Here is a 26,539-nt window from a genome sequence, read left to right as displayed (position 1 = left end):
TGCAGTTGATAATTTGTTCATTAAACTTTGAAACAACTTCAGTATAAAGAATTACATAAATTGCAGTTTGAGGTCTGCAACCACAGCAAGCCTCCGCATTCAAGTCAAGTGAAGAAAAATGCTCTATAAAGAGGGGAGAAAGAAAGTTGGGGGAAGGGGATTGTAATAAACTGAGTCCCTGGCTTTTCATTGGCAAGTCTTTGTTAGGGAAAAGGAGTCTTTCTTCTTATTATGGGGCTTGCTATGTTCACAGTATTCTTGCCTGGAGAATTCCATGGACAGAGGAGCTTGGCAGGCTACAGTTCATGGAGTCGCAAAGAGTCAGACTAACTGAGCAACTTTCACTTATTTACTTATGGTCACAGGATATGACATCTCCCCCTGCTGGTCTCCCTAATCTACTGGGGTTCCTATTTATTAATTTTTCACTTCAGTTCAGTCACTTAGTCATGTCCGACTCTTTGAGACCCCATGAATTGCAGCACGCCAGGCCTCCCTGTCCATCACCATCTCCCGGAGTTTACTCAAACTCATGTCCATCGAGTCGATGATGCCATCCAGCCATCTCATCCTCTGTCATCCCCTTCTCCTCCTGCCCCCAATCCCTCCCAGCATCAGGGTCTTTTCCAATGAGTCAACTCTTCGCATGAGGTGGCCAAAGTATTGGAGTTCAGCTTTAGCATCAGTCTGATCTCCTTTAGAATGGACTGGCTGGATCTCGTTGCAGTCCAAGGGACTCTGAAGAGTCTTCTCCAACACCACAGTTCAAAAGCATCAATTCTTTGGCGCTCAGCTTTCTTTACAGTCCAACTCTCACATTCATACATGACTACTGGAAAAACCATAGTCTTGACTAGATGGACCTTTGTAACCTTTGTTGGCAAAGTAATGTCTCTGCTTTTGAATATGCTATCTAGGTTGGTCATAACTTCCCTTCTTTGGGACCCCGTGGACTGTAGCCCACCGGGCTCCTCCGTCCATGGGATTCTCCAGGCAAGAATACTGGAGTGGGTGGGGTCTGTAGCCCCATGGGATTCTCCAGGCAAGCCTACTGGAGTGGGTTGCTATTTCCTTCTCCAGGGGATCTTCCCGACCCAGGGATTGAACCCTGGTCTCCCGCATTGCAGGCAGACGCTTTAACCTCTGAGCCACCAGAGAAGGCGCTAATAGCAAAGAATCCTGCCAAACAGGAGACCTAAGAGACGCGGGTTTGATCTCTGGGTGGGGACGATCCCCTGAATGAGGAAATGGCAACCCACTCCAGTATTCTTGCCTACAGAATCTCATGGACAGTGAAGCTTGGCGGGCTACAGCCCATAGGGTCGCAAAGAGTCAGACACGACTTAAGCGACTGAGCACCCAGGAACTGCTGTACTAAGAACTAAGATCATTTAACTTCAGAGATCCATAAAAAGTAGGAAGTATACTCGTGAGGAGCTGCCAAATTAATCTTTTTGGTTTTATACTATTTTTATATGAACCTTAGGATCTGAAACGGCGGAGGAGGAGCTTTGTCTGTGGGGTCCGGGTGCAGCCCCCTGTCCTGGCCACCTTTCTCGTAACTGAAACCGCAGCAACCCAGACACCTCATCCTTAAAGGGGGTGGGGAGGGTTCCGCCTCCCGCCCAACCAGCCGTCTTCAATGCCAACGGCCCTTTGTATATTCTTCCAATCAAATGGCCCCAGGGTGGGGCTTGAAGGGTAGAGCCAACCGAAACGCGTCTATTTCCTTTGGGCCCACCCTCCCCTACTTCCGATTGGCAGGTTTCAAACCCACGGGAGCCAATGAGAGCGGACGCAAGCGCGGCGCTCCGGCTTTCTCTCTAGGCGCGGCCTTTGAAGAAAAACTGTCGTTTGAGAATCATGGTGCGGCCTGGACTCTCCGCCGCCGCGGGTGAGTATGACCTCCAGCAGCTGTTTTACTGGCGGGGACGAAGGGAGGACCCCGAGTGAGCGGAAGTGACCCGATCGCTTGCCTGCCTGCCTCTGTCTCCCCATGGGCGTTTTTGGTTCTGCGGGGGCTGACCCAAGCCCACGCTCCAGGCCTCGGTGAGAAAACGGGGCTAGGGGGCTGGGAGGCTGTGCGCGAGGCCACGCCTCCAGGCACCTTCCCAAAGAGTCCCGCAGCAGCACTGCAAAAAGCTGCCATTGTCACCTCGTTTGGGTAAAGAACCGAGGGTCCTTGCCCGAGATCGCACAACCAGTGGAAAGCCGAGCGCTCTCGCGGCCCAGGTTTGGCTTCAGGCGGAGCCGGGGTGTGGCCCTCTGGGTAACGCCGCCCGCCCGAGCGGGCTGTGACAGCTGTCAAGGCGGGTCTCACCCAGACACGGAGGTCTTCTTGCAACACACGCGCCCTGGAGGCTGATGGGTTAAATCTGCATCGATGCAGAGGGTCCTGGGCTCCCTGACTTTCCTAAATGTGTCTGGAGCCCTTTGTTGACTTTTTAAATATTCCTGCTCAGATACCTGTCACCTGCTCCAAAATGAACAGTGTTTTGTTAATTTCTGCAATAATACCTGTTGACTGTTTCCCAGGGCCCAAGCACTGTCCTAGGCATTTTACAGAACAGCCCTTAAAAATGGGCATTTCTGCCCCATTTTACCTGCTCAGCAACAGCAAGGTTTGCTAACTGGCTAGACATCATAGAACTGGGATTCCAGCCACATCTCTCAGCTCCATCAGCCCTCTCAACACAGCTGTCTCCTGGGGAAGGATCAGAACCAGATATCAAAACACAGGGCAACTCAGTTTGAATGAGGTTGAGTTGTTTTGCACCCCCTATAGCTGTTGTTTTTGTGTGGCCGATAAAGCATGTCTGACCCTTTGAGACCCCATGGACTGCAGCACGCCAAGCTTCCCTGTCCTTCACTGTCTCCTGGACTTGGCTCAAACTCAAGTCTCTTGAGTCGATGTTGCCATCCAGCCATCTCGTCCTCTGTCATCCCGTTCTCCTCCTGCCTTTAATCTTTCCCAGCATCAGGGTCTTTTCCAATGAGTTGGTTCTTTGCAACAGGTGACCAGAGTATTGGAGCTTCAGCTTCAGCATCAGTCCTTCCAGTGATTATTCAGAGTTGATTCCCCTTAAAATTGACTGGTTTGACCTCCTTGATGTCCAAGAGACTCCCAAGGGTCTTTTTCAACACCACAACCATCTTAATTTTAGCCTTTTCTAATCACCCGCTCCCCTCACTCATTTCCTGCCTCTGGACTCTCATAGTTCTTTCTTTGACCTGCTTTTATCACCACTACCAGGATAAAACTTCTCAAAGAGAGAAATACTAACTTTTCATCCCCTCACAGGATAGATGTTTGCGATGAACCTCCAGCCTAGCCTATTTTGTCCTTAGTTCCAAAAGAAAGGGTTTGTGGGCAAAAATCATCATTCCTGTCAGAAGGGATTAATAAAACAAGCCCTGAGCTCACCAGCTCAGGTGGGCCAGTAATAGCATTTCTTCATGCGAAGCTTGATAGGTTGTAGCTGAGAACAGTGGATATGAGCAAGGGCTCTGGGTTGAAAAAACCTGGTTTCAAAATCTGGCTTTGTATACCATTTTGTTGTTGTTGTTTAATTGCTAAGTCATGTCGGACTCTTGCAACCCCATGGACTGTAGCCCGCCAGGCTCCTCTGCCCATAGGATTTCCCAGGCAAGAATACTGGAGTGGGTTGCCATTTCCTTCTCTAGGGGATCCTCCTGACCCAGGGATCAAACCAGGATCTCCTGCATTGGCAGGCAGATTCTTTACTGCTTGAGCCACCAGGAAATTCCCTGTATAGCATTTATCCATGTTTAAATTTCAGACTATAAAATACCTTATAGGATTTTTGTCCAGATTAAAGGAAGTAATGTAAGTGTAAAGAGCTTAGCATAGAATGGGACATATAAATTTTATTGTCAATGTTGATGTGAACCTGGAGGCAAGTCTGTAAGGCTAGGGACTTTAAAACATTATGGTCCAACACCAAAGTCCATACAGAAAAGTGCCTTCTTTTAGAATATAAGTGAGCTTGTTAAAATCTTGAGCTAAAATTCTGTTGTTTGCTTGCCTGTTTTGCAGAAGAGCGGCAGAGAAAGCTGCAGGAGTACCTAGCAGCGAAGGGAAAACTGAAGTGCCAAAACACCAAGTGAGTCTATTTCCCACAGTTATGCAAGCTCTGTTGCCCTGGTTGCTAATGGCAATTTAAAGCTCTGCCAAAACATAGCCCTTTTGTTTGCAGTCTGCTCAGACTGCATTAGGATCCTAGGATTATTCAAAAAGGGTATTTTGGTGCAGGTGTGATAAAAATGTTGGCAAAGATTAAAAGCATTATTATTGTGAGTCTCCCAAGGTGAGAGAGAAGGGTCTACAGTAGCACCTACAATGCTGGAAGCTTCTCCCATCTCTGCTTTGTTTGCTGGAAGAGGGATGGTCCTGGTCCTGGTGCTGCTTTCTAAAATGAAAACCAGTTATATAATCCATCCACTGTAAACTGCACATCCCCATCCTCTAGCCTGAGAGTGTGCTTGGGTATTCCTCTTAGCACTGACTGGAGGTGAACAGAATATGACGGCCTCACTTTTCTCTCTTGTTGACATCTTGTCATCTCAATGGTGTCACCATGCTTACCTTAGCACTGATATGTTTTTTTCCCCAACGTGTTGCTAAATTTTTAGTTGAAAACAAATTTTTACAAAGTTAGCTTTCAGCCTTTGTTTTAGCTTCTTTTTACTTTGAGTTTTTCATCTTGTTTATAGTTTCCCTTGTGAAAACAAATTTTCACAAAGTTAGCTTTCAGCCTTTGTTTTAGCTTCTTTTTACTTTGAGTTTTTCATCTTGTTTATAGTTTCCCTTGCAGTGCCAGAGCTTTTAAGTTTAGTTAGGTCCCATTTGTTTATTTTTATTTCCATTACTTCAGGAGGTGGGTCAAAAAGGATCTTGTTGAAATTTATGTAAAAGAGTATTCTGCCTGTGTTTTCCTCTAAGTTTATTAGTTTCTGGCCTTAAATTTAGATCTTTAATCCAATTTGAGTTTTTTTCTTTTTTTGGCTGAGCCATATGGCATATGGGATCTTAGTTCCCCCAACCAAGAATCGTAGTCATGCCCCCTGCATTGGAAGCGCAGAGTTTTAACCAATGGACTGCCGAGGAAGTCCCTTTGAGTTTATTTTTGTGTGTAGTGTTAGGAAGTGTTCTAATTTCATTCTTTTACATGTAGTTGTCCAGTTTTCCCGGTACCACTTAATAAAGAGGCTGTCTTTTTCTCCATTGTATATTCTTGCCTTCTTTTACTTTGAGTTTTTACTTGACTTGATTTCCTTGATTAAATAAATAAACTTAATTCATTTATTCAACAATTTACTTAATACCTATAATGTATCAATCCCTCTTGGTTCTAGAGATAAGGTGCTTACCAAAACAAAGCAGTCCCTGCCCTCCTGGGATGTGCATCCAAGACCAGAGAAACAAACATCAAGTCTTGATCAAAGTTCCTGTTTGGCAGTTTATGATCCGTGAAGTTTGAATCTAAATTCTCCTCTACTTTTCTTTTTTTTTTTTTTTTTTAATTTTTCTGTCTCACTAGCTAGTTTTCATGTGTGCCTCTATGTTCTTTTATTTATATCGCTTTCCTCACCTAAAAATTAACTAGTTGAAGACACTTAAAAAACAAGCAAATTTTTTTAAGTTGAAGTGTAGCTGATTTAATACAAATGAATTTATTTGCAAAACAGACTCATAGAAAACAAACATGTGTTTTAAAGAAGCACTTATTTGGCATTGAATCTCTAGTGACTGGCACATTGCGTTGTTCAGAGAATGATGTTTAAATGAGTAAGACTATGCAGATATGAAGAAAAACATATTTTATTAATATTGTTAGAATGTTGTCTCTATGTATAGGACATCTATGAAAGGATCACAGAAAAAAAAATAGGTAAGAGTGGTCCTGGTCACCAAGGAGTGGAATAATAGGACTAAGGAAAGGTTGATAAGGAGACTTTTTATTAATTATAATTTTTGAATTTTTTACCACATGGAAATTCTAATGATTTAAAATTATAACCATAATATTTTTTAATATTTTTAATCACTGTACTCCCAAGCCTTGCTGATTCTTCTGTACTAAGAATTAATCTTATTTCATCTTTTTTAGGCCTTACCTAAAAGCCAAGAATAATTGCCCAAATCCTCCACCTTCTAAATCTGTAAGTAGAAATTAGCCTTTGCCCTTAATGCCAAGTGGGTCTGGTTACACATTCACGAAACTTACATAGTAATTATTCATCATTTAACCAAACCAAAAACAGAAAGTCGTAGCTCTAGCACTGACATATCCTTCCCTAGATAGTCAATAAATCTCTGACAAATTCTCCCTTCTAAGTAATCACTTTCAGTGTGGATGCTGTAGAATCCTCAGTGGCCTGTTTCTGTTTTTATCCTTATTAATTCTAAACACCCCTCCCTAGTTTTCACTTTTCTGCTACCTAGTCCTCCCTTTCTTACCCAAAATTAAGTCACATGACTGAAGTATTTACTTATGAATAATGTAGAATCTAACCTTAAAACCCTGTCCTAACTTCACAGATATGACTCACTTTCTACTGAGATTTGATGCTTATTCAGAGCTGTCGCACAGTATCTCAGGCCTGCCAGCATCTCCCACCACTCCATACCACTAATCTCCAGGATGAGACAGTGTTCCTTGAGTGACACTCTGACCTTTCAAAGGCAGTGTTGTTTTAAGAGAATTAGTGTAGCAATAGAAAGTACAAGGAAGGGACTTCCCTGGTGATCCAGTGGTTAAGACTCAGCACTTCCACTGCTGGGTACACGAGTTCGATCCCTAGTCAGGTAACTAAGATCCCACTTGCCTCTCAATACAACCAAAACAAAAAAAACAAACGAAAGTATGAGGAGGAACTCAGGAGGTACCCTAACATAAGTTTAGTATGTTTGTATCTTTCTGGAATTCCAGGAAGGATACATCATTGGGACACAGTGAGCACTCAGCAAGTACTTGTTTATTTTGTTAAATAGCAATTTTTGTGTGTTCACTGCAGATCTGCAGAATTCTGTTAGAATTCTATTAATTCTAATATATTTCTAATAGGAACTCAAGTTATAAAAGTCATCTGTTAGTGAATCTTTGTTTAGTCAGGATCAATTTTCTTAAGTTATCAACAAAATAACTAGTTGGTTTTTTTTTTACTTTAAAAACAATGGACTAATGTTTTTACCTTTAATTTATTTGTCTTTTTAGACTATTGGACCCAAAAAGGATGTTACCAACCATGTTGCCTTGCCTGTCAAAACTACAAGATCCATCAGCATTAAACTGCAGTCCAGACCTGCCAGTATCACCAGGTCCCAGAGGCCAAAGTTGGAGCCACCAAAACTAGGCAAAAGGCTCACTTCAGAAAGTGTTTCTTCTAACCCAAACGGTAAGCCTCCTGGCAATAGTCAACAGCTGCATGGATTTGGATCATCCACTGATGGAAAACAGCCAAGAAAAACCATGGGATCACTTAATATACAGAAACTGAAAACTACAAAGCAGCAGGTAACAGATCCAAGAACTGCTAAAGGTACAGACCCTGTGGACAATACCCATGTTGAAAATGAATCCCTGGGTGGCTGTCTAAAAGAGATGAATAAAGAGAACTTGCCCCAAGACTTACCAAACTTGGAAAGGAAGCCAAATCCTGAATCCTGGACCATAAATAAGCCCCAAACTAATCAAACCAAAAGCAGTTTGGCTTCTACTAGAGAAGTCTTGGGCAAAAGCTCAGTGAACAGTGCTGCTCTGAAAGAGAGAGTTATTAAACCATTTGTTGAAGAAACACAAATCAGGGTTCCACCAGGGAAGTCTCAGAAACTCTCTAGAGTAGCAGACCTTATAAGACCAGGGGGAAAACCCCCCAAAACCCTCCCTTCTCACTTTGTCCAGACACTTAATAGGACTCAAGCCACAAAGAAAACAGTGGTTAAGGACATAAAGTCTATAAAGGTTAATAGAAGTAAGTGTGAAAGACCAAATGAAGCTAAGTTACAGTCATACACTGTTACTGAACAGAAAGTAAAACACAGCAAACCCAGTACACACCCCAGTGTGCTTCAAGGAGGATGTAACCACAGACATCCAAACATTAAGCAAGATCATAAACCCACTCAGGCTTGTTGTAGACCTCAGACATCATATGCACTGCAGAAATCAAAAGCCATAAGCCAAAGGCCAAATTTGACTGTTGGCAGCTTTAACTCCGTCATTCCAAGCACCCTTAGCATAAGAACAAATGGAGCCACTGGGAATAAATGCGACAACAGCTGTCAACAAAGAGCGCGGACTCTGGACTCCAAGTTCAAAAGCGCTCCTCCCCAGAAATGTTTTCTAAACAAGACAGCTCCCCGGACTCAAGCTGGTGGCCCAACCATAAGTGGAAGAGGAGTCCTGAATGGGGCCCAAACTAATCCATGTAAGAAGATTGCAGCAGAGGATCGAAGGTACTTTATTTTAATTCCATACTTTTGCAAATTAAGATGGCTAGGCAAATTGACTATCAGGAGTGCTAAAGTCAGGAAATGGGTCATAAATAATGGCTCCTGGGTGATTTTAGCTATAACTCTTAAAAATTCAAAGCAGATATTAAGACTTGATAGAACTGGGTGGAGATTGTTCTCTGTAATCTTCTGTATGCTTGAAATAATTTATTTTTTAGTTTTATTTTAATTCTTTTTTAAAGAAATTCAAGCAAAATAGTTGACCAAGAAGTAGGGGTTGCAGAGGTAGATTATTCATGCAGGAAGTGCCTGCCCCACAGGGACAGAACAGAGGCAGGGTGGGAGGAGCCAGAGTAGTGAACTTGCATAGATAGGAAGTGCAGAGATGGTAATCCCTCATCAAGCCAACTAGTGTGTAAAGCCAGAAAGGTTATCAGGGAAGAAGGAGCAGGGAACTTCTATGAGTCTGAGCAGGCCAAGTTTTGGAAAGTGAACTGAAGCAGAGAGAATTAAGTAGTTCACATAGAGTTCAGATGGTAGAAATCAGGACCTCAGGCATTAACATAGGTGATGCTTGAAACTGAGCCAAAGGACTCCATACACTTTCTGCACAGGACCATATATATTCTCACAATGCGGTGAACATCCCAGGAGAAGCACCTCGGTACACTTGGTTGGAGTAGAAAATAAGGAGATTCCTGACAAGGGCGAAAGGACCACATAAAATAAGATGGTAGCTAAAAGGTGTAGCAGAGTGAAGTGAGGGCAGGATCTATTTTCTAATACAGCCCTGAACACAACGGATAAGCTCTCTGCCCCCTGAAGAAACAGAAAATAAACAACTTGATTCAGGGTGAGGTGATTGAGAGAAGGAGGCCGGGATGATTTTTTTAGATAGAAGGGTCGGGGGAGGTACTTTCAACAGTGACAACTGGGCTGAAAAAGGACAGTGACCAGAAGAAAGACAAGTCTTAATAGAGAGAAAACTGAATGCAAAGACCTGGAGCTGGTGTACAAGGAGGCCAGGGTCCCTACCCTGGAGCTCACATCTAGACCACATAACCTACAGTGGATCATAAGATAGTCTGATTACAATTGGCCAGCATTGACGACCAAAAGAGGAGGAGTCTGTAGAGAGAATAGATCTTCACTCATTCCTAGGGTGTTCCTTCAGCACCTACAATGTGTCAGGCACTGAGAGATACAGTGGTGTGCACACAGTCGCAGTCTACTCTTAGGGAACGGTTTTTTTCTGTTGTGTATATGGAAAGTACTAGAATAATAAATCTATGGCTTTCAAGTCCTGGGAATGAATTGACTTTAGAAAAGGCAAATTCTAAGAGCGTTAATAGTTGCTGATTTTCTGGCAAAAGCAAAATGATAAGGACAGCAAACAGATCCGTGATTGCTGGGAGCTGGAAGTGGGTGGCATGGCTGACCACCAAGAAACATCAGGGAATCTTTAAGGGTGTTATATCTTGATTGTAGTCATGGTGACATGATATTCATGCATTTGTCAACACAAACAGAACTGTGTGCCAGAAAAGGTGAATTTTACAGCAGTTAAACACTTAATGTGTTCCAAACACCATGCTAGGCACTAGACCATCCAAGGTTTCCATCTTCACAGACCTTGCATTCCAGTGCAGAAGATATTAATAGAAAATCAACACATTGATTAAATAAGATTAATTACAGAAAATTACCCCTTCAAGGAGGTATCATTTGAGTAGAGGACCAAAGACTGATATTACAAGGCCCTGAGACGGGAATGAGCTTGGGTCAGGTGACTGGAAGGAAGCCAGGGCTCCTGGATGGCAGGGAGTGAGCAGGAGAGTGGTGAGATGTGAGTCTGGAGGAGTAGGCAGGGGGTGCATTGCTCTGTGCCTCTGGCCATGGAGAACATTTTGAATTTTATACCAAGAACCATGAGAAGTTCTTGGCAGTGACACTGGTTTACGTTGTAAAGATCACCAGCAGCTGTGCACAGGATAAATTTGAAAAGAATTAGAGTGGAAGCAAGGAGGTGACTTAGGAGGCTTGCTGCAGCATTCCAGGCAGAAGGTAATGGTGCACTGGACCAAGAATGGTAGCAGTGGAGACAGAAGCAGTACTGACTATACGATGACGTGTCAGATGTGAGGAAAGAAAGGACTACTCATGACAACTCCTAGATTAGGCCCTGGCAGCTGGGTAAGTTGGGATAGTATTTACCAATGTAGGGAGGGCTCTGGGAAAAGACTTAGAGATGAAAATCAAGCGCTTTGTTTTGGACGATATTAAATTCTAAATACCTGCCAGACATCAAACAACAGATATCAATTAGGCAGAGGGTTTTACACAGTTTGGGGGCCTAGGGAGTGATCTGGGCTTAAATGTACATTTGTGAGTCATAAAAGTGTAGTTGTGATTTAGAGAAGCTGAAGAGCCTACACTCAGATGCTTGGGTCCTCATGTTTTGGTGCCACCCCCAACAGTCGTCTGTGGACTGCCTCAGAGCAGGAGTGCAGAGTGGGAACTGTGGGGAGGGTGCAGCCTAGGACTTGGTGCCATCAGAGACTAGCTACCTAAGAAAAGAGCCCTGAAATTATTGCCCTTCTTAGGGGAAGCAGGGGTCCTGTGTCATGAGGAGAGGCTTAAGAAACTGGGCCAAGTGGGTCGCTTTAAGTGGCCAAGACCCTACTGAGGGCAGAATATAGGTTTGGAACATCTGGTTGAGTGGCAGATACAGAGCTTATGAGAAGAGAAATGGAGTGCTGAGTTAGTGATCACGAAGATGGAAGGATGTCTTAAGAAAGCAACTGTCAGAAGTAGCATACAGGTGAAATAAAAATTTTCAGGGAATAATATTGAAGAATAATCAGGGAATTATAGAGATAGTGAAGGACACGGAAGCCTGGCATGCTGCAGTCTGGGTCACAAAGAGTCAGACATGACTTAGCGACTGAATAACAATCAGGAAATTAAGGAATTTGAAGATGGAGATGCTAACCACATGTTGTAATCCTAGTAATCCATCTGGCATCTACCTTCTGAAGGGTGGGAGCAACCAGTGCCTCCATAGCAATTAGTAAATTGTTTTCAAAACATTCTCCTGACTTTGCAGTTGAAGGTGTGCAGTGCTAATCTATGCTCATTGTATGTTAGAATCTTATCCATGTACCAGAAAAAAACCCTAAACCTGTTCCCTGTTTATATTGTATAACAGGAAACAGTTGGAAGAATGGCAGAAATCTAAGGGGAAAATCTATAAACGGCCTCCTATGGAGCTTAAAACAAAAAGGAAAATAATAGAGGAAATGAATATTTCATTCTGGAAGAGTATGGAAAAAGAAGAGGAAGAAAAGAAAGCACAACTTGAACTGTCCAATAAAATTAACAACACTCTGACAGAATGTCTGCAGCTCATTGAAAGGGTGAGTGAGAACGATAATCTTCCAAAGCTTTGCCAAGTCTTAGGGTTTTTAAACACTTTTCTTAAGTATAGTTTCAGGGAGACAACCTCTGTCTAAGCAGAAATTTAGCTACTCCTTTTAATAGGGAGGAGTGATAGTAATAATAATAATGATACGTACTTAAATAATGGCTCCTGGTATGCCAGGTACTGTTCTAAGCACTTCACTTATATTATCTCATACAATTATCATAACAACTATTACTATATTCACTTTATAAATGAAGCTGAGGCCCAGAGAAGTTGGGAAATTAACCCAAGCAGTCTGGATCCGGAATGATCCAAAAGGAACTTTGCCTTCTTTGTGTATCAAGGTCCAAAGAGTTCACATTTGACATTTGGAGGTGAAGCTATAGTCAAAAGGCAAGGCCTAGCCTCCAAATTTAGCTTTGGTCTTATCCTTCAGGTTTGACTAGGTAATGTTTCATATCAGTTAAGAGTCAAGTCAGGAAAACAGAAACACAAGCTATCTCAGTAGAAAGAATGTAGTATGAAAATCACTTTCACAGTGTTTTATGTGAGTTTCCTGGAAGCAGACCGTACAAGGAGAATTTGTGTGGAAGTAGTTTACTAGGAAGAGGCTCCAGGGGACAACTGGGAGGGGAGTTGGGGATGTGGGACCAGGAGGAGAAAGATGGCAGGCAAGGCATGGTCTCAAGCAGAGTTCATGGAGAGTCGCTGCGTCACAGAACCACCTGGGAGCTCCAGAGACAGTGCCGGTCTCATCTCTCAGAGCTGTCTTGATCGGGGGGGAAACTGTGGCATTAGTCATTCCATGGTCATTGATTAATGGCTGCCCTTGGGGGTCAAAAATGCCCAGTCCCTTCTGACTCTATGGACACATTACAAAGAGGCACAGATGCTGCCTGTAAAGTACTTTGTGAGCCTGTGTGCACAGAAATGATAAAGCAATCATCAAAGGAGATAGGGGTGCCACACACAGAACGGACAGCAGAAATGAATCTCAGGTAACAGTGGCAATAACTATAGGAAGCAGCTAGCAGCATCCACTGGGTCTAGGGGAACAAAGAGAGGTTGGGGACGTCAGAACCTAGAAGCGGGGAGAGACAAACCCTGGTGTTAATGGGACTCCAGCTCTAAGGATGCTGGCGCCACAGGAGCTGCAGGAGGGGCCTACGGGGCTGGGATTCAGACCTGGAGAAAAGGATGCTAACTACCCAGTTGGGGCTTTTGCCTCTGAAGGAGCACAGTGAGGCAGCATCCGTGCATGCCAGGGTAAAAAAGGTAGAGGCTAGAACCAACTGCTGCTGCCAGAGTGAAGAGCCGTTACTGGGGTGATGAAAGCAAACGAAAAAGAGCAAGTCCCCTCTCTTCTGCAGCCTGCAGCCTTCCTCTACTGCCCCACACTGGCTGAGCCCATCAAGGAACTGCTGTCAAAACAAAGTGATTTATAGACTTACAGAATTCTGTATCACAAAGCAGAGGATAAAAGGTGGGTTTACCAATGTTCATCGCAGCACTGTTTATAATAGCCAGGACATGGAAGCAACCTAGATGTCCATCAGCAGATGAATGGATAAGAAAGCTGTGGTACATATACACAATGGAGTATTACTCAGCCATTAAAAAGAATACATTTGAATCAGTTCTAATGAGGTGGATGAAACTGGAGCCTATTATACAGAGTGAAGTAAGCCAGAAAGAAAAACACCAATACAGTATACTAACGCATATATATGGAATTTAGAAAGATGGTAACAATAACCCTGTGTACGAGACAGCAAAAGAGACACTGATGTATAGAACAGTCTTATGGACTCTGTGGGAGAGGGAGAGGGTGGGAAGATTTGGGAGAATGGCATTGAAACATGTAAAATATCATGTATGAGACGAGTTGCCAGTCCAGGTTCGATACATGATACTGGATGCTTGGGGCTGGTGCACTGGGACGACCCAGAGGGATGGTATGGGGAGGGAGGAGGGAGGAGGGTTCAGGATGGGGAACACATGTATACCTGTGGCGGATTCATTTTGATATTTGGCAAAACTAATACAATTATGTAAAATTTAAAAATAAAATTAAATTAAAAAAAAAAAAGGTGGGTTTAGAGCTAAGACACTGAAGCTCAATAACTGACACATTCTTATTTGTTGCTAGTTTGATATTTCCATTTTGAGGTCTTCAACCCAGAAGTTACCTTAGAAGAGTATTTTAACTTCCAGATAGGTAGTTGGTTTTGTTGGTATCTGGTTTTTTTGTTTGTTTTTGTTTTTCTGGCTACCTGTCTGTCAGTTTTTAATTATACTGCATTATGGTTGGTGAATGTAGCCTATGTGTGTTCTGCTTGATGGAATTTGTTGAAATTTTCTTTCTGATCTTAATGTCTGATCAGCCTTGGTGAATGTTCCAAAAGTGTTTGAAAAGTGTATGTATTCTCTGCTGAATAGAAAATTCTACATGGATATCCATTAGATCAAACTTAGAAATTTTAAATAGCATGATTATTTTTTTGTTCGTTTACTTGCTTTTTTTTGCTCTCTGAAAAAAATATACCAAAGTCTTTTACTGGCACTGTGATTTCATAATGTCACTTTGTCTTTCTATCAATGTTTACTTTCTATTTTTCAAAGTTATGTTGTTAAGTGCATAAAGATTCATGACTTGCTCTGATTTTTCTTTTGTCTGATATTAATCTTGCCACACCTGCTTTGTGTTGTTACAATCTTTCCCTATCTCTCTATTTTTAAAGGTATGTCTCATATGAATATATAGTTTAATTTCTCTAACAAAATATGGAAAACTCTCTGCTTTTAAAAAGTGCATTTAGCCCATGTACATTTATTGTAATTACATATATGTTTAACTTTATTTCTGCCATTTTATTTAGTAACTCAATTTACATGCAGTATTTTTTGGGTTTTTTTTCTTCATGTCTTTGTTTGATCCAGTTTTCATTTCATAAAGAAAGCATATAATTTGGAATCACAAAAGAAAGTGCTAAGTATGAGTTCAAACATGGTGTGCAATTATATATCATATTCTTCTTGTGGCTATTTTTGTTTCAAGTCTTTCAGTTGAATTCTAAAGTTCATTCACTAATAACTTTATGGTTTTTGAATGGTAAACTTTCTGAGTTGTTATGCTTATAAAAATGTCATCATTTCATCCTCATGTTGGATTCATAGTTTGGGGGAAATGTCTAAATTCAGATGGTTTTTCCCGGAAGATTTGAAAGTTACTGTTTGATTTTCTCTCTTGCATCTGGAATTGTTGATTTATTAAAGTCTTGTGTCAATCTCTCATTCTTCCGTAGGTAATCTTGTTTTTTTTTCCCCCTCTCTGGAAGAATTTTAGATTTTCTTTTTATCCTTGGTTTTCTAAATATGGGTCTTTTTTCATCCATCTTGCTTAGCTCTCTGGGGACCTTGCAGTCTGAACATTTGTTTCTTTGTTCAGTCCTTAGGAATTTTCTTCTATAACTGCAATGCATGTTCAGCTTTGTTCTTTCTCTGTGTCTTTGAAGAAATTCTATTACATGGATATTGGAATATATCCAATATAGATGTATCTTATAAATATATCCAATATAGAGTATAGATGTGTCCTCCAGAACTCTTTTATATACATCATTTCTTTGTTCTGTTTCACTGGGTTCTGGAAGAATTCCACAGCTGGATTTTCAGCTCACTGATTATTCTTCAACAGTGCCACTGTTCTGCCCATCTATTGATTCTTTTTCATAACATTGATTCTAGTTTTATGATGGCAGTATTTTATCACTCTGAAGATACTGACTACAACACTTTTAAAATTTATTCCTCTTTGCGCCCTCAGCTGTTTGCAGCAGTGTTCTTTCTTCTGGTTGTTGAGTTTTATGCCTCTTTCATGCAGTGTTGGTTTCCTCAGGCATTAGTGATTCTTGACTGTGAGCTTACCCCCGTGTCTTTCCCATCTCAGGAAGAGTAGGAGGTGCTACTTGGTTCAGTGTGCCACTACCTGGATTTCTGAGCATAGTAGCTCCCATCTTCCTTCTAGTCCATGTCACTGCGCTGCTCTCAGTACAAGGCAGAAAGGGTCCAAACCTATGAAGCCATTATAAAGTTCCTTTGTATGTGGTTTAACCTTCTTTATATATACCTGCAAAGAGTTGGACACAACTGAATGACTCACACACACACACACACACACACACACACACATATATACGTGCATGGATCCCCAACACATACACATGTACATCCATGACCCTTTCACACCTATGCATCCTTATGCTTCTGTTAGTTAAGCAGAAATTCTGGTCACTATTCAATGTTCACTTTATTATGACTATGTAAAAAGTACATGGAAGGTTGATTACTCTAGGGTTTGGTTAGGTTTTGGTTTTGCATAAACAGGTAGAACAATTTCTTACTTTGAGCTATGATAAACATTTTTCTATTTGGTCTCTTAACTCTTCAAATTTAATCATCAGTGCAAAAATTCTTCAAAACTATTTAAATAGGTTCATTTTATTATATAAACTACTTCAGTAAAATTGAATATTTTTAATTAAAAAAAAAAACACTTATCAGACTGATTTCTACATACCTGCTATGGTAACTATTAGGAGATGTGAAAATAACAGCAAGTAACAATTACCTCTGGGTACTTTTCTTTTTTCCAGGGTGTACTTTCTAATGAAGTATTTGCCATTTTGTCCAGTATTCCTGAGGCTGAAAAATTTGCTAAATTTTGGATCTGCAAAGCAAAGTTGTTGGCAAGCAAAGGCACCTTTGATGTTATTGGGCTCTACGAAGAGGCCATTAGAAATGGGGCCACAGTAAGTATCTGTCTTGAATGGGTGACTTCTTAAAACTCCTCTTTCATATGAGTTCTCTGTTGTTTGCAAAATGGCAGTTATATGATGTAATGTTAAATGTTCTAATTTACTTCATAAAGTTATATGCAAAATATGAAGTACAATATGTCCTTCATGAACATTTTAATTAAAATATTTATTTTCTAGAAAATAGTGTCACATGTAAACAAATAGAGTCACTTTCTTGTCAAGTGAATCAGTTCAGTTCAGTCATTCAGTCATGTCTGACTCTTTGCGACCCCATGAATCATAGCACACCAGGCCTCCCTGTCCATCACCAACTCCCAGAGTCTACCCAAACCCATGTCCATTGAGTCGGTGATGCCATCTAGCCATCTCATCCTCTGTCGTCCTCTTCTTCTCCTGGCCCCAATCCTTCCCAGAATTAGGGTCTTTTCCAATGAGTCAACTCTTTGCATGAGGTGGCCAAAGTATTGGAGTTTCAGCTTCAACATCAGTCCTTCCAATGAACACCCAGAACTGATCTACTTTAGGATGGACTGGTTGGATCTCCTTGCAGTCCAAGGGATTCTCAAGAGTCTTCTCCAACACCACAGTTCAAAAGCATAAATTCTTCAGAGCTCAGCTTTCTTCACAGTCCAACTCTCACATCCATACATGACCACTAGAAAAACCGTAGCCTTGACTAGACGGACCTTTGTTGGCAAAGTAATGTCTCTGCTTTTGAATATGCTATCTAGGTTGGTCATAACTTTCCTTCTAAGGAGTAAGCGTCTTTCAATTTCATGGCTCAATCACCATCTGCAGTGATTTTGGAGCCCAAAAAAATAAAGTCTGACACTGTTTCCACTGTTTCCCCATCTATTTCCCATGAAGTGATGGGACCAGATGCCATGATTTTAGTTTTCTGAATGTTGAGCTTTAAGCCAACTTTCTCACTCTCCTCCTTCACTTTCATCAAGAGGCTTTTTAGTTCCTCTTCACTTTCTGCCATAAGGGTGGTGTCAAGTGAATATGTCTCACTTAAAACTCATTGCAGAAATGTGCACTTATGGAAGGCAATAGCATAGAAAATTATAGTATAACATCAATATCCAATACTTAGAAATCCAATATTCATGCTATGCTATGCTAAGTCACTTCAGTCATGTCCAACTCTGTGTGACCCCATAGACGGCAGCCCACCAGGCTTCCCCGTCCCTGGGATTCTCCAGGCAAGAACACCGGAGTGGGTTGCCATTTCCTTCTCCAATGCATGAAAGTGAAAAGAGAAAGTGAAGTCGCTCAGTCATGTCCGACTCTTAGCGACCCCATGGACTGCAGCCTACCAGGCTCCTCCGTCCATGGGATTTTCCAGGCAAGAGTACTGGAGTGGGGTGCCATTGCCTTCTCCTCCAATACTCATACCTCACCATAAAAAACCTAAAAAATATATTAAACCCAACACATCAATATCCATAGATCAATCATTCAGAGCCATTTCATGAAATAACTTGTAATTCTAAAACCTAGTAAAACCACTATCTCTATATATAATTTAACAAAGATTGCATCAAATAGTTTTAAAACTCTTTTCCCTATAATATGTAAATAGGTGAGAAGTATATACTGATCCATGTAGTACCTACTATGGTTACTTTGCCTTTTAAGTATGGTTTTCTAATTTTCCTGAAGTTATTTTCTTGTTTTCCCTTTGCTTAGTATATCCAAACTCTTCTATAATTATCTATACTTTTCAGTACTTTCAAAACATTACATTCTGTTGATTTCTTTTCCTCAGGTTATTCTTCTTTTTTTGGCGGGGGGGTGCTATGCTAGGTCTTCACTGTTGCACTGCCGGGCTTTCTCTGGTTGTGGTGAGTGGCCAACTGGTGGTTTTTCACTGCCATCTTTATCAGTTGTCATTCTGGGATCTCCTTCCACCAGAACTATCAAGTTACCTTTTCTTCCTGCACTGCCTGATTCTTCTCCAATCTTTTTCTTCTCTCATCTCCTTTTTTTTTGAAGGTTGTATTCTCTATTATTCATTAGAGGCTTTACTCAGATGCTGGTGAAACTGGACCATTTGTATGTGTATGAAGTGGGTTTTAAAAACTTATTAAAAACTCTGGTCACAGATGAGGCTTTACCATAGAGTGATCTGGCTGAGTCAGCTGATTGAGGAACCCCCTCTAAGATCTAAGAAAGATCTAAGAGATCTTTCTTCTAAGACTGGTCATATTCTCTGAAGAAGGCTCATTTATCCTCCTTCCCGAGAACCAGGAATCAGGCTACCAATTCCCCTTTATTGGAGAAAAGGGAACTGGGAGTCTCAACCTTCAGCATGGAAACTTTCATTTATCCCTTTTTTCAACAGACAATCCCACCCTCAGTCTTGCATGATATCATCCGGAGACTTGGAGCATATGTGCCTGGTGCCCTGTTGGGATGAAGGTGGGCGGGACAGAGCCACCAGTCTGCATGGAGTTCAGGGATGCAGGGTAGATTTGGAGGTCTAATGGTTTTCATTGACTGATTGGCCAAACCACCAGCTTTGGGGATCTTCGCTGACCAGGATGGAATCCAGGCCTGGCAGTGAAAGCACCAAGTCCTAATCCCTGGACTGCCAGGCAATTCCCAGGTGTGACTGCTTTTTGACAGATGCTCTAGAGCCCTCCAGCAATTCCTGAGCCTTTCAGAGGCTTTGAGGTTGAATCAGATTCTTTCTCAGCCAAACTGCCAGCATAGAATTTGACTCTTTCATTGGTCAAGCTGGCTACCTCTTCCTTCTACATCCTTATTGCTATTTCTTCTATTCTCTGTGGCTATTGCCTCCTTTTAACCCCTTTTTAAAATCATTTCAGAAGAGTTTCAAGAGGGATTAGGCATATTTGTGTACTCAATCTATCTTTAACTAGAAGCTTGTGAAAATATACACTTAATAAGTGTTTTATATAATTAAGATGCTTTGCAATGTATTTTGTACATTTATTCCCATTTCCTTAAGCATTTAGCTGTTAAGTATTTTAGCTTTTATAAAAATGTATAGACAGCTTTGCTTTTGTGCTCTATTTTCAGTTTATATCTGTTATTTATTTGATATAGGGTCCCAGGTCAGTAAGACCAGCCTCCAAATACTGTGTTCCTATGAGAAAGTATAGTTCATTTGTGATGTTCTGTTTCATAGCATCGTTTACATACTTTAAAAAGGAAGGAGGGGGTGGGAGGGAAGGAAGACTATCTCAGATAATTTTATCAGAAAATTACTTTTCTGTGATAGCTTTTAGTTTAGTGTTTTTTATATTACGTTACCAAATAAAAGAATTAAAGGAAAAGCTGGGGGGAAATTGTCTAAAATGCTAACTAAAGGTTATATGTAGATGATGGGATTATGGGTAGTTTTCCCTTTTAACTTTGACCTATTGTTCAGTTGTCTGTATGGACATATATGACTATCATGATAAAAACAAAAATTCAGTTAAGACAACACTGAAAACATATCAATTTTCTATATAGCTTAGTTATATATCTTTGGATTAGAGTCTTTATATGGGAATACATCTTTGATGGGATCATGTTAGTCAATAAGAAACCTAATTTGATTTAAAGAAATTTTATTATAGACAACGTTCCATAAATTCATCACTTCATTAAAGTCAAGCATGCCAGCATTTAACCAGTATTTTTTCTCTTCCTTTATTTTTCCTATAAAGCTAAAACTGAAGCCTTTTAAATGTTACTTATAGTTAGACAAGAGATTAAAAAGGGAAACATTCTTGTTATAAAAAGTCTATTTGATGTTAAACAACATCCTAAATTCCTTGGATCATTTTTTCCATGAATGTTTTTAATATACCATTCATGTATTTTCTTCCTTCTAGCCAATACAAGAGTTGCGGGAAGTTGTCCTTAATATTTTGCAAGACCGAAACAGAACCACAGAAGGTACTGCTATTTTGTATTTAAATTCATTCCCTCTAGCCACTCACATAAAGGTCACTGAGGAACACAAATAGGGAAAGAATTATAAGTTCCTGAAATGCCTCTCACTTCTTTGTTTCCCTGGTGTGGACCTTTCAGCTTTCATCATCAGCTGATTGATTTCTGTTATTACAAGTAAATATACTGCTCCAACACCAAACAAAGGTTCCCACCAGAGCATCCTAGACCAGGGTGACTTGCTTCCCTGGAGAGAAGACAAGAGGCTCTTTACCAGGAGAGACTGAGCCAGAGAAGAGAGGTGCTTTAGTTTAAGTTATGTGTTTAATTTTTACACGCCAACCAACCTGGATACATCCAAATTCATGTTCTACCTTTAAAACATAGCCATCTCAGGAATCATTTCACATGGTTCATTCACCATTGCTGTCATTGGCCAAAACCTTTAGAGAACTCCTCTATGAAAAATGTGCCAAATAAAGTGAGTGGCACATTATATGTAATTATATTTGTGATATGATCAGGGTTGGGGGGACTACACCTTGAGAAAATGAAATGGATTACTTTTATAATCTTAAAAGGTGACAAATCTTTTTCCATTAAGAGTAGATTGAACTTTGGGGAACCAAAAGTTCAATCAAGCCATGTGGAATTATAGCCAACTAACCCATTACTTTTAGGAATAAGCTGTAGTATATATATACTCAATGATACTCTTACTGAGAACAATGCCACAATTCAGATATTTATTTATAATATACGGCAGTGTTCTTTAAAGGATTAAAAAAGAGAGAGAGAGAGACAGGAATTCATGCCTTTTCCACATGTTGGCCTCTCTTGGGGTCTCAGCCTCCAGCCACAGTATGTCTCAGTCAAATTTCCTTCCCTTCATTTTGGTTGCTGTGGTGGTTAGGCTATGATGCACATTGTGTTAACACAAGACATTTACACCTACGTCCAAGGTGAGAGCCATATGGTCATCCCTGGGTTGGAGGGGATCAGAAGGTCAAGTGGGTTAACCCTAATAAGCTAGGAGAATTGACCCAAGGTGTGGAATGAGGGTAAGAGGCCAATGGTTAGTCACTAGAGGAGCTCCTTCAAGAGTGAGTAAGAGACTGGGGATGTATTCAGAATGTTGAAAGGGTAGCAGGGATCTATTCTCACAGGCCCAAAAGTTGTGTGGAGGACTGGTTAGGAAGAGGCTTAATGCAGCAGGGTGTTACTACAAAGCTTAGTGGGAAAAACTATTTGTAAGTCCCACTCTAAATCACTTACTCTTTATTTAGCATATGGAATCCATAAGGATCACTAGGAAGTCATGGAGATATTCCTGTTTCACTGTATTGATTTTTTTTAGCTTCAGTATTAAATTGCTAAGTCTTTCCTTTTCACCTTATATACATAGGAATGACCTCTAACTCCTTAGTTGATGAAACTAATATAACATCAATAGAAGAGCTGGCCAAGAAGATGGAATCTGGGGCATCTTGCCTTTCCCCAAAAGAGAGTGAACAGATGTCAGTAACACCCCAAATAACAAAGTCAGAACAGGATGGTCATCCTGGTATCAAATTACAGATCGCCCCAATCCCTCGGTAAGCACACTGTAAAGCTTTTGTGTTCGCAGGTCTAAATTAAATCCAATTGTCAGTTTCTCCTCCGAAGATCTGGAATACCAGCAGATTAGTGATATGAATACTTCCTGCCTCATATGAGGACTTGGTGATCTAATCGATCTTTGGTGTCAAGGGAAAGAGGGGGAGGGGAGGGGTAGAGCCCATGCCAGGGAGACAGTCCTTTGTACACACACCCACCCCCCACCCCCCGACCACAGCACCTCCAAGGAGATCTGACCTTCCTGTGAGGAAGGAGCGGCCAGATTTAGGAGGGCTATTGGAGTGGAGTCACCCCTTCCTCGTGAAATCAGTCCTCCCCCTTCACCCTCATTTGTCCTGCAATGGCAGATCCCATCCACCTTTCCTGGGGGTCAGGAGTGGGGGTGCTGCACTAATTGCTAAGCAAGGGCAACCTCTGGAGCTATGGGAAGGAAGGGGCCGTGGATAACCTGTAAGAACAAGGAGGGCGGTCAGGACAGTACTAGTTAGAGGCTGCTCATCTATCACTTGCTCATGTATCAAGTGTTTGGTTCTAAAACAAGTGGAAGTTTAAGACAGAATCCATAATAATTTAAGGAACTGTGTCAGGGTATCAATGTCATTGTTCATGCTCTTGAAAGGAAAATTTCAAACAAAAGCGCCAGGACCACAGTTCTTTGTCTTACTTTCCTGGGGAGCACAGCTGGGCTTCTTCCACTCTAAACACCTCTCTCAGCTGTGTCATTTCCCCACTATACTCCACTCATGGGTGGGTGAAGTTAAGCTGCTGATGTGAAAGCCACTTCTCACTGGCTCGGGAATTTTTAGGAGCATTTTCAGCAGACTGGCTATGAGTTTTATAAGACTAATGTAATCTGTGATTTTGTATCCTGTGGCCAGGATTCACTCCGTGGAAAGTATCAGCAGCTTATCTTTCAGGCTATTAATAGGAATGCATTAAAGCCTTTACCAGGAAGATGCCCAATTTGCTCCAGTCTCCATCTGTGGTTTGGTCCACCATCTTCAAAGATGTTTTTGGATTTTACTGTCGAAGCTAGAAAGTTTCTTTGAATTCTTTAGTCCAGCCTTTTTTGGTGTTAGGCCTAATTTCCCCAAAGGATGTCAACTCTGTGGAAGTTCATGGAATAAACAAACACCAACTGCCAAGTAGTTGACTTCAAACAAAACCACACTTAGCACTTCATTCAATGAAATCCCTCTGCTGACACCATCTGAGAACAGATGGTGGAGTCCACCCAGTTCATTCTAACATTCAGGGAACATCCATCTTAGGATGAGCGCTGCCCTAGATACATCTCTTGTATCAGCCAACGTTGAAATTCTCTCATGTTTTATTAGAGAATAAGAAGAAAATAATAAGTAGAATTTTGAAAGGAGTTACAGGGTTTTAAATGCACCTCTTGCTCTCTTAGGATATATGGGATGCCAGAGGTACAGGACATGAAGCTGATCACACCCGTGAGGCGTTCGGCCAGGATTGAACGAGCCGTGTCCCGCTACCCGGAAATGCTGCAGGAACACGACCTCGTGGTGGCTTCTCTCAACGAGCTCTTAGAAGTGGAAGAGACTGAGTGCTTTATATTCCGCAAAAATGAGGCTTTGCCTGTAACGTTAGGGTTTCCAGTCTCTGAATCATAATTTCTCAGTGCTTTCTTTTTTAAGAGACATTTCAGAGCCTCCATGAGACAAGAAATGCACTTACCCAGGTGACCTGGAAGAAACTGTATAATGGAGAGGCATTGTGGATGCAGGCCATGGGCCCCTAGAACTTGAAAAGTAATTCATCAGGACCTACTCTCAAATTTTATATCCCTGCAGGAAAGTCTGGTTTATTTAAGACTGGAGTTGGCCACAGTTTTACAGCATACATAAATTTCCAACTTTTGAATATTAATTTATCCCACAAGTACAGAAAATTTTTGAATTTTATTGACCTACCTTAATCCCACCATAGTTACTTTTTATATCAGGAGGTCAGATCCACAATACGATAAACTTTCCTTCCTGCATCCACCCTAGCAGAAAGGGCAGGTCCTCGCAGCCTGAAAGACCTGAGCGTAGACACTGGCCTTCCCCACTTAGATGGAATGTAACCCACCATCTGGTCAAATGCCCTCATTTAGCTCATGAGTTTACCCTAGCCGTGCCTTGGCTCAGAGATCACAAATGACTTTTCTGTGTGATCTTTGACTTCCCTCACAGATCCCTGGAGATGACGGGTAATTCCCATCCTCTCTGTGCCTGGTTTCCTATAATGATACACAATCCTGAATTGGGGTGGTCATTAAGCTTTTTATATTCAAACCTAGTTTACATTTATTATTCAGAAATGCTTCAGATAAAAGTAAAAGGGAGTAGCAGAGAGCAGTAGGGAGAGGACCCTTGCCTCTTCAGTTCTATGCTCTATAGGGGACATCTGGCCTGAGAAGACCACCTAAGCCCCAGAGACTCCCCATTTGCCTTTCCCAATCAGAATCACTGTAAATATAATGTACAGAAGGACCTAGTTGATGTATTTTAGATGTGTTTTCTTAATATTTATATTATCTTAAAAAATTAACCTTTGTTCATTCCTGCTTATTTATCTTATTTATTACAGAAAACTGTGATGGTAGCTTGGCCTAGAGAATTAGGGGTGTGTCTGTGGAAACACTGGTTTCCCAAGTAGCTCAGTGGTAAAGAATCTGCCTGACAAGTAGGAGACTTGGGTTTGAACCCTGAGTCAAGAAGATCCCCTGGAGGAAGAAATGGCAACTCACTCCAGTATTCTTGCCTGGGAAATCCCAGGGACCAGAGAGCCTGGCAGGCTACAGTCCATGGGGACCCAAACGGTCAGACACAACTTAGTGACTGAACAACATCAACTGGGAAACACCAGTAGGCCTCACAAGGAACACCCATTACCCTGGAGAACTCACCTTGATCCAACCCCTTGCTTCACCCAGGATGCGGATGTTCCCACTGTGAGGCAAGCAGCCATCTCTAAGATTTATAAATACAAGATTCATAAAACTGAGCTATAAAACCCTGCAGCTAATAGACTAACTCTCGATGAGAAATAGACTATCACCACAACGAAAATGCAGGAATCCCTGCAGCCAGCCCTTTCCTCCCCTCATAGATAGACTCACTTGATCTGTGAGGCCAAATAATGCTTAGAAGGCACAGAAGCTGAAAATGGGACTGGGAGAAATCAAATATTCAAAATCAGCAGACAACAAGAGTCAAGCACATCCCTCCTAGTTCTCAAAAGAGCAACTTCACCGTTACCAGTTCTTAGCAGGATGTCTCGGTACCATTCTGGGTTCTGACAATGCAGGATGAATTATTGGAATCTAATAACATGTAGTTTTCAAACTGACAAATTAGAGGTTTTAAATAGCCTGATTAGACTAAGTAGCATCTTCAAGATCTAAAAGGATGTGGAAATGATAGTGGATGGTACAGCAGCTGCAGAAAACTACACCCTGGTTCTGAAGCTCTTTGTAGGTTCTCAGTAACCTTCTTGTTCAGTAAATAACTGTTCCTAGAAACCAGAGCAGGTGGGAAGGAAAGAAGGCAGGCCCTTAATCGCTTGGCAGGAAGATTCACAGGGAATTGGCGGAGATACAGGCTTTAAACAGAATTAAGTCTAATATGTAGGGACAGCTTCTTAGGAGAGGGGAGTGTGAGTACTAAAGATAAATAGGGAGGGTTATGTGCTGACATCAGGTGCAGAATGCCTGGGAACCAGAAGACAAGGAAGGGAGAAGGTATGACAGTTATTACTGTTTACTAGCTACCGGTTACTCCTGCTATAAAAGACATCCATCGTGCCTGCCGGGCATGCAGTCCTTCTAATAAGAACACCCTAGGGATTTCCCTGGTGGTCCAGCAGTTAAGACTCCACACTCCCAATACAGAGGTCGTGGGTTCAATCCCTGGTCAGGGAATTAGATCCTACATACCACAACTAAGACCTGGAGCAACCAAATAAATAAAAATAGATAACTATCTTTAAAAAACAGCACCCTAATTTCCTGAGGACCACCTGTTTCCTGCTCACAGTCTGTAGCTTAAGAGGAATGGACCCTACCCACCAGAGCATATGACCCAGGTCAGGCTGACCAGCACCCAGTACCTCTTGGCTAATGACATTGATTGGACGATGGGGTTGTGGCTCACACAAAACCAGTGAGACTTTTCCTGGTAGAGTTGCCAAAGAAATAGGATGGGGATCTGTAAATCTACTTATACCCATGGAGAAAAAGAACCTACCTGAGAATGGCACCAAAATGGAATAAGCGTGAGAGCT

The 26,539-nt window shown here is 41.6% G+C and overlaps 1 protein-coding gene across 2 annotated transcripts; it reads left to right on the top strand.

Annotated features, from left to right (window-relative positions):
* The first annotated feature begins 1,758 nt into the window (after positions 1–1,758).
* CKAP2L (cytoskeleton associated protein 2 like) lies at positions 1,759–24,684 on the top strand. 2 transcript variants are annotated; one of them, XM_055540277.1, is made up of 9 exons: positions 1,759–1,894; positions 4,058–4,124; positions 6,132–6,183; positions 7,239–8,479; positions 11,685–11,892; positions 16,556–16,711; positions 20,572–20,635; positions 22,035–22,224; positions 23,658–24,684. In XM_055540277.1, exons 1-9 carry the CDS (start codon positions 1,864–1,866, stop codon positions 23,881–23,883), a joined length of 2,235 nt encoding a protein of 744 aa, XP_055396252.1. In that variant the 5' UTR covers positions 1,759–1,863; the 3' UTR covers positions 23,884–24,684. The 2 variants fall into 2 exon arrangements, with proteins under 2 accessions (XP_055396252.1, XP_055396253.1); XM_055540278.1 differs by lacking the exon at positions 6,132–6,183 and having other exon boundaries at positions 1,828–1,894.
* The last annotated feature ends 1,855 nt before the right edge of the window (positions 24,685–26,539 follow it).

The sequence above is a fragment of the Bubalus kerabau genome, chromosome 11, assembly GCF_029407905.1.
Source record: "Bubalus kerabau isolate K-KA32 ecotype Philippines breed swamp buffalo chromosome 11, PCC_UOA_SB_1v2, whole genome shotgun sequence".
Classification (NCBI taxonomy): domain Eukaryota; kingdom Metazoa; phylum Chordata; class Mammalia; order Artiodactyla; family Bovidae; genus Bubalus; species Bubalus kerabau.
The sequence above is the reverse complement of the archived record's forward strand: the minus strand, read 5'-3'. Positions and strand labels throughout refer to the sequence as shown.

Bases quoted from the DNA above. Each gene is read 5' to 3' on its own strand.
- CKAP2L (XM_055540277.1), top strand. From the start codon at position 1,864: ATGGTGCGGCCTGGACTCTCCGCCGCCGCGG. The intron at 6,184-7,238 runs GTAAGTAGAAAT...TTGTCTTTTTAG, and splicing joins ATCCTCCACCTTCTAAATCT to ACTATTGGACCCAAAAAGGA. The intron at 11,893-16,555 runs GTGAGTGAGAAC...TCTTTTTTCCAG, and splicing joins GTCTGCAGCTCATTGAAAGG to GGTGTACTTTCTAATGAAGT.